Source organism: Vidua macroura, chromosome 6 (genome assembly GCF_024509145.1).
Source record: "Vidua macroura isolate BioBank_ID:100142 chromosome 6, ASM2450914v1, whole genome shotgun sequence".
Taxonomy (NCBI): domain Eukaryota; kingdom Metazoa; phylum Chordata; class Aves; order Passeriformes; family Viduidae; genus Vidua; species Vidua macroura.
The window spans coordinates 35,987,186-36,000,290 of NC_071576.1; the positions used below are offsets into that span (position 1 = coordinate 35,987,186).

Below are 13,105 nucleotides of genomic sequence, written 5' to 3' on the forward strand. Positions count from 1 at the left end.
TCCGCCCCCGCCCCCCGGCCGCCGCTCCCGCCCCCACCGCCAGCCACGCCTACCCCAGCGGCCCATTGGCCACGCGCCCCGAAGTCCGGCCTTTGGATTGGTGTGAGGAGCCGCCCGTCAAAGCCTGGGCCCCGCCCATCCCCGCCCCACAGGTCCCGGGTGGTTTATTCACGCCGGGGCTTTGGCGCCCCCAATCTCTGGCTGTCGGCTCCGATTGGCTGACGCGGTGGGCACAGCGTGCCAGGATTGGCTGCCCGAGGTGCCACTGCGGCGCCGCGCCCGCCCCGCGCGGGGCTCGGCTGCGCGGCGCGGCGGGAAGGCGGCGGTCGCTGCCGGGCCGGACCCGGGGATCGCCCGGACCTCGGGGCGCCCCCGGCCCCGGGGCACCCGCTGATGCGCCAGGGGGCGATGCGCCTTCCACCGCCCGTCTGCGGTTCGGTTCAGCTGTGGTTCTTACCTCCTCACGGCTGCGGCGGTGGTGGCACCAGGAGGAGGGTTCCCGCAGCCCCATTGCCACCTCGGTTACCCCCCGATAAACCACATGTGGTGACTGACACCTTCCCGGGGGGCTGCAGTGAGACGTGCTGCTAATGCCAGCTCTCCAGAAACCGTGGTGCCCTACATCAGGCAGAGGCCAGGCTAGCACGAAAATCGCGAGCAGGCTCCTTTAACATCCACGACTGAGACCGAAAACCACTGTATTCTCAGGATATCCTTCTTTCGACCCCAGAAACACTAGCATGCCTCCATTTTCGAAGTGGAGACAGTAGCAGGTGCTGAATTCAGCAGGGAGGCTGCGCTTCAAAGGGAAGTTACCCAGGGGAATCCTCTGGGAGCAGCACCCTTGCGACTGCACATACGGGGCTTGGCCTGAACGCGTTAACCAGAATGCGTATTTCCAACAGCTGCCTCCTCTCACCAGACTTTCAAGCAGCTGCTTCATCCAAAATGCAAGCCAGAACGATTCCCGGTGCATTCAGCTGGGAAAAAAAAAAAAATCGAAATTCAAAGATTACATGATGTTTCTCTTCATTATTATATTCTCCCTGCATACACCATCCCCCTTATTCCTCTTTGCTTCTGAATCAAGCAAAGAAACAGAACAACAAAGAACACGGGCCACAATGTTGGCTGGCAAACATCAAGAAAACAAAGCAACTGAAATCACTGGGAATTTCAGAGCATCATGTGCAAAAATAATTTACCAAGTTTATACAGGAAGTGCTCAGGCAGAAGTATGAGTATGACACTGACTCAGTTTCAGACTGATGCTCTGACCCCCAAGTTCATCAATTAAACTGAGAAGATGCAGGGATTCTCCTTACATCTTTTTGCATATCCCTTTGCTTTCCAAGGAAAGCAAAATCAAGGTAGAGAGCTGCCTTCCCTCTCAAATATTCAAAAATTGCTGGAGGATAAGACATTTCTACCAGTCCTAAGTTTTCTTCTGATTTTATGAAAACATTCCTGACTTAACATAGCTCTTAAAATGCTGCATTCCCAGTACCTTCGGTGTAACACTTCATCTTATTCACAGTCTTTGGATTTCTGACAGAAATTTTTGTAAAGCATGGTGCTCTTTATTTCTTATGAAAATTTAATTCCAAATGAACAACTCCCATATTATTGAGAAGCTCTGCTTCCAAATGAAAAGTATAAAGGAAAAGGCCAGGACATGCTATTGTAAATAAAATTGAAGCATACATTTATGCTTCAGCTATTTATAGCTTTTACAAATATTTATTAGATAGCTAAATTCATTTGTTGCCATTACTGCTTCTCTGCTCAGCTAATAACTTGAGCTCCCAGTATGGTTGTTGGTGGCTGAGGGGAAAGGGGGCTGTGGTGGGAAAGGAAAGGAAGATGACCCTAGAGGTCACTTAGCTGGACATGCTGAGCATCCAGCATAGCAAGCTGCACATTCACAGTGCTGCGCTGCGGGTCCAAGGCACCTTCTGGGTTGAGTGTGTTGTCTTCCCACAGCATTTCCATGGCAGGGGGAGAAAGTACTTTTCCAAGGTCTGACACTGGAAGCAATGCTTCAAATGATTTGATCTTCATGGATAACAAAGGAACATAAGATACTTCATAGCATTCACCAGAAACCAAACCCAATTTGCCCCTTATCACCTTTTCTTTAAGACTGGGAACAAGGCTCCCTGTGTAATACACAGGATTAATGGACTTGACTGTCCCTGTCATGCCCACTGACTCCTGTCAGCTGTGCCTTTCTAGCCAAGATCCTTCCTGGACTCAGTGGGATAGCAGGAGAGTATGCTATTCCCTAAGGACCTGGGAATATATTACACACACATTCATGACAATGCAAACTCCTTTATCCCCACTGCAGATACCCGGAGGCTTAACATCATTCTACCCTATTGGTTATCTAAAATAATGTCAGTGATTAAATCTCCCTTCTCTAATCACTCCATAATGTTATCCCTTCTAGGAACAAGCCATACCAGTATAAATACTACCATATATGCATTTTTATGCTCACAAAGAGGAATTCCATCTTTTCGGCAGTATATATAAAACAATAGGAGCTTGTGTGTCTGGATGAGCACTGGAAATGTTCAAAAATATTTCTCTAAGGTGCCATATTGGCTAGTAGCAATACATATCTACTATGAGAAGCAAATTAGCAATTACTACAGGGGCTTTCTCCTGTCATGCTCTGAGCAGACCTGAACCAATATGGTTGCTAAACCAAGGCATTCTGTTTGCATAGTATTTTCATCTTGGTAGTGCTGCATCTGAGGTGAGCAAGCAATTTCAGAGTACTTCAGAAAAACTTCAATATAGGAAACAAAAGGTAAAGTCTTTTTGCAAGGCTTCTGACTAGGAGAAGCTTACAGGAGAAGCAAATGTTGAATAGGGTTACCCTATGCTGGCACAGTGATATGTTAATCTTGAAATAGTGGGCATAAATGTATTTAATGAGCAAAGCTATGCAGTTGCCATCATTAGTACAGAAAGGATATGAGGAGCAAGAATCCTTTAAAACCTGTCTTCCATGGAAAAGCATCAGCCAAACAGCTTGTCAAGAGCCATGGTCTGGGCATATCAAAAGGATATTCTCTAGCACAAGATTTATGCAGCAAGAGTTTGACTGTACTTTCTACCTTGATACTTTAGATGCGATTAATCCCACAAGAGAAGTATTTCATTCAGGTTCTCTTTGCCTTCATTTTAGGATGGGGATTTTCTCCTCATGGCCATTTCTTTCTCTCCTTCTGCTGGAGCCTTGAAGTCTGGAGCTTTGTATTTAATCACTGCCTATGGAGTCACTGCAGATGGTATCTGCTCAATGCTACCAAATGCTAGATGGCATCTAATAAAAGCACAAAACCGCTCATAAAATTATTTCAAAATTTGAAAGTACACATGCCCAGTCAGGGGGGTCAGTAAACTCAGTCAAGGGTTCTACTTAATTACATTAGTTTAATTCAGCTTTAATTCCAATGTATTTGCTTTAGTGTCACATGGTACAAAAGAAAATGTCTGTACTTCCAAATCCCTCCAAAAAGATAATTTCACAGGGAGGACAGGACCTTCTAATTATGATTTTTACAAATGTGCTTTAATTTGGCTGTCCCATGGCAGGGAAGGTTTCTTTTCTCAGCAGGGCTCCTTGTGAAAGATAACCAGGATTAAAGACCACAACCAGTCACTGAATAAGAAAATCCTCGAAAAGAGAGAAACAGCTGGAGGGAAGCCAAAGCTGCTGCCAAAAGATGCTTCAGTGAGTGAGTGCATTCACTCTGATGAGAGAGGCCAGAGGATAGCTCTTGAGAAACAGTTCCTGAATTAGTTTTCAGTCTTGTTATCTGGCAGTGAACTTTATAGCTTTCACAACGAGCAGCAGGCTTCACAATCCAGCCGAGTGTCCTTCCAGTGATGACATAGTGGATGTAGCTATGAGACAGATTGTCAGCTAAGCAAATCTGTTAGTGAAGGCTTGAAATGTTCTTTATCCTTACTAGGTATTAGTTTTGGCATGAGAACAAAACTGATGGTGCAAAAGGAAGGTCACCAGCAAAGTAATAATGAGAAGAAAGATTAAGCTGGGCTTAACTTTCTAATAGTGACTGGTTTACATTAATGGTTTGCTGGGAGCACAGAGAAAGTCTGCATGATGGTGAACAACTGAGTATCTAATACACAGGAATCTGCAAAGAATTTTGCCCTTTCCACTCATTAGTGAAGACTGCTCAGCTTTGCAGGGACAGGCCTTACCCAAACTCCTCTTTAAAACTGAGATTTCAATTATTTGAATGGCATAAGGTTAAAATATCAAATGAACCCTACATCTCTTTAAGGTGCCATTTACTTACTTCTTTTGAAGTCACTTGTGACTCTCTAATAGGTTGTACTTACCACATTTATATGTCCTGTTAAATAAAACACGTGTGGCTCTTGGCAATGCAGGTTATATGTTCATAAAATCCAAGTAATTTTGTGCTAAATTCTAATTAAGAAATTTAATTGAGCCTCCAGTTGCTACTCTGTCTGTGTAAGCAGCAGCTAGGGATGACCTAATCATTCAGAGATCTGTATTACTTTCCTGTTGTTTATTTAAAGAGCTGTACATTACACGTATTTCTTTAGACAAATTCCCGTGAAATATTGGACAATGAATGCAAAGAGCATGTAAACCTTGTGGCTACTCGTAAACAACCATCTGAATACTCTGTGATACTGAAGCCCAAAACTTTCTTTTTGCCCTAGGTCAAAACCCTTTCTTGTGTCGCACAGAAAAATAGCAACATTCTTTATTCTCGAAAGTATTTATTATTAGAAAGACTAAATTGTCACAAGAAATGTTTTCTTGTTATAGAGATTTAACCACTATTATTGTCCACTGTGTCCTTCGCTCAGAGACTCTGTTATACATCATAAAAAATCCAGTGTCAATCAACTGTCTCTCGGCAGTAGAAAGTGATATCCCTATGAAGATCAGGGCCCTCAAATGAGACTTTGAACCCCCTGTACTGGTAAACATCCAAAACAGCTTTGCTGCTGTCATTACAGATATCCTGGTGTAACTCAGGTCAGGCTCTGTGCACAGTGCCCAGCTTCTTCTCAGAAGGATCAGTTGCACTCCAGTAAATTAAGCAGTAACACAAATAACAATCCAGATGCCCAGGTTTTTCAAAGGTCTCCCCCCTCCCAAGCCTGTTTAGCCACGCTTACATATAATTAAAGCCTACAATGGCCTAACTTCTACCATATTTCAAGCACTTGCATCTCAATTTTGTTAAGGGTCCAGTTCTGTTGAAATGGTTTCAGCTGATAAGATTATTCTAGTAAGCAGGGCTTAACCTTGGGGAAACAAAGAGTGGATTGAACTAGAGCTCGCCCTTCCCTTCTCTTCCAGTCTACACATGCACGCACAGGCTGCTCGCGTTCCCCTCTCGCTGCAAGCCCCACCCCGCGGGTCACCTTGCCGGGCAGATGCGGTGTTCCCCGGGCCGCTTCCCAGAGCAGGGATGCAGAGCGCTGGTCGGCCTCTGCCACCTGCTGGCAAAGCCGGAAATGGTCCAGGCGTGAAATCGGAGGCTGAAGTGCTGCCCGTGCACGCCTAAAATCCGTCTCCATTAACTAAACCATCGTGGCAAAAACAGGACGGTCTTCTACTGCCGTTGCTCTTCACGCAGCTTTGGCTGCGAAGGCTATACCCGAAGAACTCCGTCAGAAAAATACCTCCAAAATTAAAATAGTTGTTCTTGCACATATACAAAAAAGGCCTTCATTGCTTTAGAGCATATTGGCGTTCTCTGAGACTGATTTGTTTTGTTTTTAAGGCAATTTAAATGACCTTAAACCTTTGAGATATCTGCATCTATTCTAGAATTGAGACTTGACAGCTGAACTTATCCTCATTAGGCCTAACTAATTTCTGCTCCTGAATTGTGGAAAAATTGAAGTGTAGGTCTGGGTTGAAACCTGTCAAAAGGTGAAAATTCTCTTTTCAGCTTTATATCTTATGCCTGACACTAAGTAGCCCACACAGCAAATCTGCACGTGCCTTGTGAGTGTTAGCTGTTTAACATACTGTGTGCAGCTGATATTCGTATCTGTGAGAGGTTAATAACACCCTGTGAACCAGAGGGTTCCTGGGCACACTTGGGTAATTGCTGCAGTTAAATGCTTTAGACTCACAGCAGCCTCTGGAGATGAAATTCTCATGCAAAATTCATTCCCATGAATTACTGCAGTTCATCAAAGATTCTTCTCACAAAAGTACTGCATAGTGAATTTCTTCAGCTGAAGCTTGTTCTTGGTCAGAAACATCATCTGTCAATATAAACCCCTGCAGTTTTTCACCTTTGCCTCAAGCAGAGTCTTGTTCTACCCCCCTAGCAAAGCTTCCTACGCTGAAGCTGCAGCCTCTGGAAGCACAGAGCAGCCCTCAGGCTGCCCAGCAGCACTAACGTTGGCCTTCTGGGAAGCCTCCGAGAAATGGGGAGGAAACAAAGGTCTGCCCAGGTTATTAGACAGTGAGTGGATTTGGAAAAAAAAAAAAAAAAAAAAAATAAATAAAACAAAAAACCCACCCAAAACCACCACACCACAAACAAACAAAAAACCAAACACGACGTAACATAGCAGTCTTTTGGGTTTTGGGGATTCTTTTATTCTTTTGAGACGACAGCCTTTCAGCTGCCATCACCATCAGAAGCACGGGAAAAGGGGAGGGGGGATGGCACACAAGAATTGGTTCCATTCAATTTGGGTTTCTATTCCTTGTGCAACACGACCTTATGAAATAAGTGTTACCTCATCTAGATTCATTAGGTTGCAAAGTAATTCCAGGCTGTCTAAAAGCATATCCTTACGGTACGCCTTCAGGGAAAAAAAAAAAAAAAAAAAAAAAAAAAAAAAAAACACCACAAAAACAAACACCACTTTCTGAGCGTGCTTAGAGCGTACTTCCAGAACGAAGCTTCCCAGACAAAGAACAGACCAGCATCGTACCAAGAGGAATCGCCTCTCTTTTTCTTCCGCGGGGCAGGGGAAGCAAATACACCCAGCATATTTTAAGCGGCGGTGATGACAAAAGACAAGACACTCTGGCGCACACTGCACCCACATCCTTCCGGCGGCAGACGCGCGGGCTCCATCCGGCGCTCCCGGCGGAAGCGACGGCGCGGGGCGGGGCGGGGCAGCCATGGCGGCCATGGCAGCGGAGCAGCGTGAGCTGGGGCGTCTCTCCGCGCTCGCCGTGTACCGCCGGGTAGCGGGGGCCGGACGGATGGAGCGGCGCCGCCGCGGGGCCCCGCTGCCCGCGGGTCGCAAGCGGGCCAAGGCCCGCCTGAGGCGCGGCCGGGCTGGAGGCGGCGGCTCGGAGCCGGAGGCGCCGCCGCCAGCCGCGAGCCGCGTGGAGCTCCCCGTGGAGGCCCCCGTGGAGGCCCCCGCGGATCCTCGGCCCGAGGCGACGGCCGCCGGGCCTGACACGAAACCGCGGGGCGGCCCCAAGGCGATGCCGGGCGGTCCGCGGCCGGCGGGGGAGGACGGCGGCGGTGTGTCGGGGCTGCTGCGGCAGCTGGCGCGGCTGGAGGACAGCCGGCAGCGGGCGGCCGAGCTCTTCCGCTGGCTGCTGGCCCCGGTGGCGCCGGCGGAGTTCTTGGGGCGGCACTGGGAGCGGGCGCCGCTGCTGGTGCGGCGGGGTGACCCCGGCTACTACGCGGGGCTCTTCTCCACGGCCGACTTCGACGCCGCCCTGCGAGAAGGAGAGGTTCACTTCGGCACCCACCTGGATGTGACCAGCTATGCCGAGGGAGTGCGGGAGACGCACAACCCCTCCGGCAGAGCCCTGCCCGCTGTCGTGTGGGACTTCTACCAGAACGGCTGCTCCCTGCGCCTCCTGTGCCCGCAGGCCTTCTCCCCCACCGTCTGGCACTTCCTCTCCATCCTGCAGGAGCAGTTCGGCAGCATGGCAGGGGCGAACACATACCTCACGCCCCCGGGTACGCAGGGCTTTGCCCCCCACTATGATGACATCGAGGCCTTCGTGCTGCAGCTGGAGGGGAAGAAGCACTGGCGTGTCTACAGGCCCCGAACAGATGCTGAGGTGCTGCCCCAGTTCTCCAGCGCAAACCTCACGCAGCCTGAACTCGGTGAGCCTGTGCTGGAGACTGTGCTGGAAGCCGGGGACCTGCTGTACTTCCCCCGTGGCTTTATCCACCAGGGTGATTGTCTCCCTGATGCACATTCACTCCACATCACTGTGTCTTCCTACCAGAGGAATTCCTGGGGGGACTTTCTGGAGAAGCTCCTCCCAGCTGCCCTGCAGATGGCCCTGGAGGAAGACGTGGAGTACCGACGGGGGCTTCCCATGGACTACCTGCGGTATATGGGGGTTTCTAACTCAGACACAGTCGATGCTCGGCGAACAGCCTTTGTGGAGAAGGTGCAGAGCCTGATAAAGAAACTTGTTGACTATGCACCCATCGATGCTGCCGTGGATCAGAGAGCCAAGTCGTTTCTTCATGACTGTCTTCCTCCAGTGCTTACTGAAAGTGAAAAGGCGCAGAGTATCTATGGCTTCCCGGCCCGGTGGCAAGATGGAGGCCCCTGCAGTGTTGATATTCTGATAACAAAAGACACCGAAGTACGCCTGCTCTGTCATGGCATCGTTAGACTGTGTAATGAAGAAGCAGGTGTGATGCTGTACTACACTACAGAAAACTCAAGAGTGTATCATAAGGAAGAACCCAAGTTCCTTGAGCTAGATCCTGAATATACAGACAGTATTGAATTTCTCCTGTCTTCCTATCCAAATCATGTAAGTGTGGCTAATCTTCCATGTGAAACCTTGGAGGAAAAGATTTCTCTAGCTACACTTCTGTTTGAGAAAGGTATTCTGACTACAAAGAAACCTCTGGCAAAAGTCTAACTCTTATTTTTTCACAAAATAAAAGTACACTTGTTTAGAAAATGTTCTGTCTTGGTCTTGCCTTCTGTCTGCTAGATATGAATCAGCAGTTCAGGTCTCTGCATCTCATCTGGGGATAGAAGGTCTATGTCATGGGTAGAGAAATCAAATGTTCTGATTAAAATAAGTATTTGCTCTAGGAACAATTCTGCAGGGCTGAGTGCCTATAGAAGAGAATTGGTTATCTTCTTTTCACCAGCCATGTTACTACACCCTAGGTAACTTCAGAAAAGTTGTGAACTTTCTTGTAGCCTTGTAAATCATCATCATGTTTTCACAGTATTTTAAAGCAGCCTGCTCAGCTGCATGCAGGAAATACTGTTCATAGGCATATTTGGTGATGGTCACCATTCTGTGTGCCTTTGCTGGGCTATTCTGCATATATGGTGTGGCCTTCACGCCCTTGGTCACACATTTATTCTTCCTAAAAGTGGGGCCTGCAGGCAGCTCCCACTCGGTTTGAGCAATTACACCCACCTATGTGGCCCTGCCCTTACTGAATGATGCAGTAAGATTTTCTCAAGCAAACATAATTTGAAATGCTTCAGGCTTGCTTGCTTCCTTTTCAGTCAAATAATAGAGATAAAATATCTTCCCCCAGTGGTTTCCCCACAGCATCCCTTATCAATGAAATTATTGGTTCTTTCAAGGCAAGTGGAGTACCCTCCAATATGTTTGGGGTTTTTTTGTGCTGAGTGAAAAACGTTTCATTTTAGGACCTATTAAGTTACATGAATACATGCCTGGCTGTGTGGTCAGTTCCCATAAATACTGGCAAACCTGAAACATTTTCCACAATGCTATTTTATCATAGCAGTCAGCAGGTGAGATACATTCTGTCTTAAAGCCTCCTGAAGATATATCCACAGTGAGAGGGTGCATTACCCTGTGCTCCTCTGAGCTGTTGTGTTATCCAGGTTTTGCAAGATGGCACCCATACACTCTTAACTGTTAGGGATTTAGGTGTACACTATATCCTCCAAGATCCCATACTTGCAACACTGCCAGCCTTTCCTCCCTCTTTTGCCTGTATGCTTTTGCTAAATCTTGAAAGTTGAGCTGTGTAAAATTGCACAAGATCATACTGAGGTGACCTTGGGGCATCTTTGCTCTGTGAAACACTAGTGGCTGGACAGAAATGTTGTTGCCAATCTCATCCTCTGACCCCCCTGTCTATTCATCCTCACCAGAGGGTCAGCCACCCTTACCCCACCATTTATGTCCCTGGTAAATATCTCATGTCTCAGTGGTGCCTTTCCTGGGCTGCTCTGTGTGCTATACGTGCAACCACAGGCACCAGCACTGCAGCTTCGCTGCTTGGGGCTGTGCTGCAGAGCTGCACCAGGAGCTCATGCAGCCCTTTCTGTGATGGCTGCAAGCACCCCCATGTCTCTTTTGAGCACTTTAATGCCACCCAAAGACAGCATAAAGTCTCCTTAGCTTTTCTTTTCACTGGACTCTGGAAACTACCTGGGCTAGAAACCTTACAGGTACTCCTTACAGATTTATTTATGCATGGCTAGCCAGGCACAGAGTTTCTCTTTTCTTTATTGTTCTTTCTGCAGAAAGGTATTTCTTGCTGAGACCTGCAGAGTATACTAATTTTTTTTAACTAGGAGGTGGTGATCCATTTTGATCCCAGTAGGAAAAGCATTTATATTTTGTAAGGTATCTAAAAATGCCAAACAAAGAAGCATTTTCCCATGTCATGGAGATGTGGTTCAGAGCAGAGATTGTCCGCTTTCAGTCTTTTAAGGTATTGTAAGATTCTTGTATAAGGTAACAGCTCTATTTAGCATATCTACAGTCAAACAGAAACAGTGTTTGCAAGGGAATGTCTTTCTGCGCTGTTCAGTAAGGGCAGAGCCACATAAACTGTGTTACCTCAGGTCCTGAGTGGGAGCTGCCTGTGGTCTACTCTGTAAGGAAGAGCTGGCTGAGTTTCTTGTAGGGCTTGGGTTCTGTGCAGGGCAGCACAGGCCTGAAGGCCCCGTTGTACAGGCAGCACAGCACAGGCACCAAAGGCATGGGGCAGTGTTGTGTCCTCCAGAGGCTACACTGTGGCTACTGGAGGGGAACGTTCTGCATGCTGTAAGGCAAGGACCATGCTGAGGGTTCCTTCATGGGCTTCCAAGCAGTGCAGAAACACAACTGAAGGTACAGGGAACATATCCACCAATGCCAGAATGCTCACCTAGGAAAGGGGAAGGATCAAACAGATATGTGCTGGAAGGCCAGAGCATGGGTACTATTCAGATACTACCATCTCAGAGTGACTGAGAGGAGACACCTGCATTTTTTGAAGCAGCTTTCATGAATTGTCACCACATGCCCACATGTGAAGCCATAGAATAGAAAATATAAAGAAAAAAGCCTTTACTGGTAGCCAGCAGTGGGGGGTTGACCTTGGCTGGTTGTTGGATATCTGCCAAGCCACTCTTTCAATCCTCTTTAGCAACAAGAGAGGTGGAGAAACTGAGAATAAAAACCTTACAGGTCAAGATAAGGACAGGGAGTAATTCATCAATATTTTGCCCAACATCTTGGGCAAAACAGACTTAACTTAGAGAAGATTAATTTAATTCATTGCCAATAAATAACAGAGTAGACAGAGAGATATAAAAAGAAAATTAAAAACACCTCCCCCTCATCTTTGAGCAGCATCAGATCCATCTCTGAGCTGGCTGAAACTGTCCCTGTCCAATAAAGGGGAATCCCGATCTCTTCTTACAGTCTCCCACTACCAAAACATTCCCACTTTAGCTCTAAATAATCTTACTTTTCTCTTGCAACCAGAGCTCAAAAGTGTCATTGTGCTTGTTCTCTCTTGGCTATCATAAGGGAATGTTTTGCATGGAAAAGAAAAAATTTTTGTGTAGGAGGTGCCTGACATTTGTTCAGAAGGAAAAGGATTGATTTATTGCTATGACTTTCTTCATGTGGTTTTGGAAACTCTCAGCATTAGACAATTTTGCCCTCCATGAATCAGCTGTTGTGCTTTTCAGCTCAGCACTGATGAGCATTTCCTCCTATCTCCCAGGTGAAGGGTCCAGGGGTTGGCCTGCTCGGTTTCTCCAAAGGAGGTGAAGTGTCCCTTGCCATGGCTGCCTTCCTGAAGAACATCATGGCTGTTGCTTCCCTCAATGCCCCAAAGCAGAGAAGTCACACTCACTCCAAAATATCTGTATACAATGAACTGCCACCCGCACCCCCAACTGCTTTGTGAGGACAAAACCAGGGGCCAGGGAGCACCATTTCTGTCAGACCCGGAGGGCTGCCACCTCCTTTGTGAACACCATCACCCTGTGCCAGCTGAACCAGCTGTCCTGGGTTTCTCCATTTTGCAGGTGTCCTCCAGGCCAGCTTGGTACACATGGAGCCAGCAGCTGCCTTTCAGCCCTGTCACATTTTCAGCACCTGATGTCCCCATTGTAGCCCTTCCCTGCCCAGCATGTTTCATAACAGATGTTACCAGCAGCACTGTCTGACATCTCTGGGCCTGCCCTAGCATGGGTAAAGCTCTTTGAGCATGGGCTAGAAGAGAATGTGACAGAGCAGGAGGGAGGGAGGAACAAAGTCTCGGAATAGCTCATGGCAATGCCAGGTGCTGTCATCACACAAAAGGTGCCAGACCGCATGACCCAGGAGATTCCGGGAGAGCGGTGCTGGCTAGTGGGGCTGTCTCTGCCTGAGATGTTCCCAGGCCTGCAGCTTGGCTGTTTGAGGGAAAAAAACAGAGCCTGCAGGAGAAACCCAGGAAGGAGGGATGCAGTTGTGTCTGTGTCCAGTCCAGCAGGCCTGCTGTAAAGAACTTTGACCACAGCAGATAAGCACAGTATGCAACAAGTGTCTGGAGAGAGCAGCTGCCTTTTGGAGATCTTAGTATCATAGAATAGTTCAGGTTGAAAGGGACCTTAAATGTCATATAGTCCAACCACCCCCCTGCAATAAGCAGGGACATCTTCAACTAGATCAGATTGCTGAGAGTCCTGTCCAACATGGTCTTGGATGCTTCCAGGCATGGGACATCCATTGCCTCTCTGGGCAACCTGGGACAGTGTTTTACTACCCTCATTGTAAAAAACTTCTACCTTATGTCTAATCTGTATAAACTGTCTTTTAGTTTAAAGCCATAGCCCTACTAACAAATTTGTCCCCATT

The 13,105-nt window shown here is 47.5% G+C and overlaps 1 protein-coding gene across 1 annotated transcript; it reads left to right on the top strand.

The window, feature by feature from the left end:
• The first annotated feature begins 7,049 nt into the window (after window positions 1-7,049).
• On the top strand, window positions 7,050-8,947 carry RIOX1 (ribosomal oxygenase 1). Its single transcript, XM_053980030.1, has one exon. It carries the CDS (start codon window positions 7,178-7,180, stop codon window positions 8,903-8,905), a length of 1,728 nt encoding a protein of 575 aa, XP_053836005.1. The 5' UTR covers window positions 7,050-7,177; the 3' UTR covers window positions 8,906-8,947.
• Window positions 8,948-13,105: the final 4,158 nt, after the last annotated feature.

Excerpts from the sequence above, each read along its gene's own strand:
- RIOX1 (XM_053980030.1), top strand. The coding sequence starts at position 7,178 with ATGGCGGCCATGGCAGCGGAGCAGCGTGAGCTGGGGCGTCTCTCCGCG.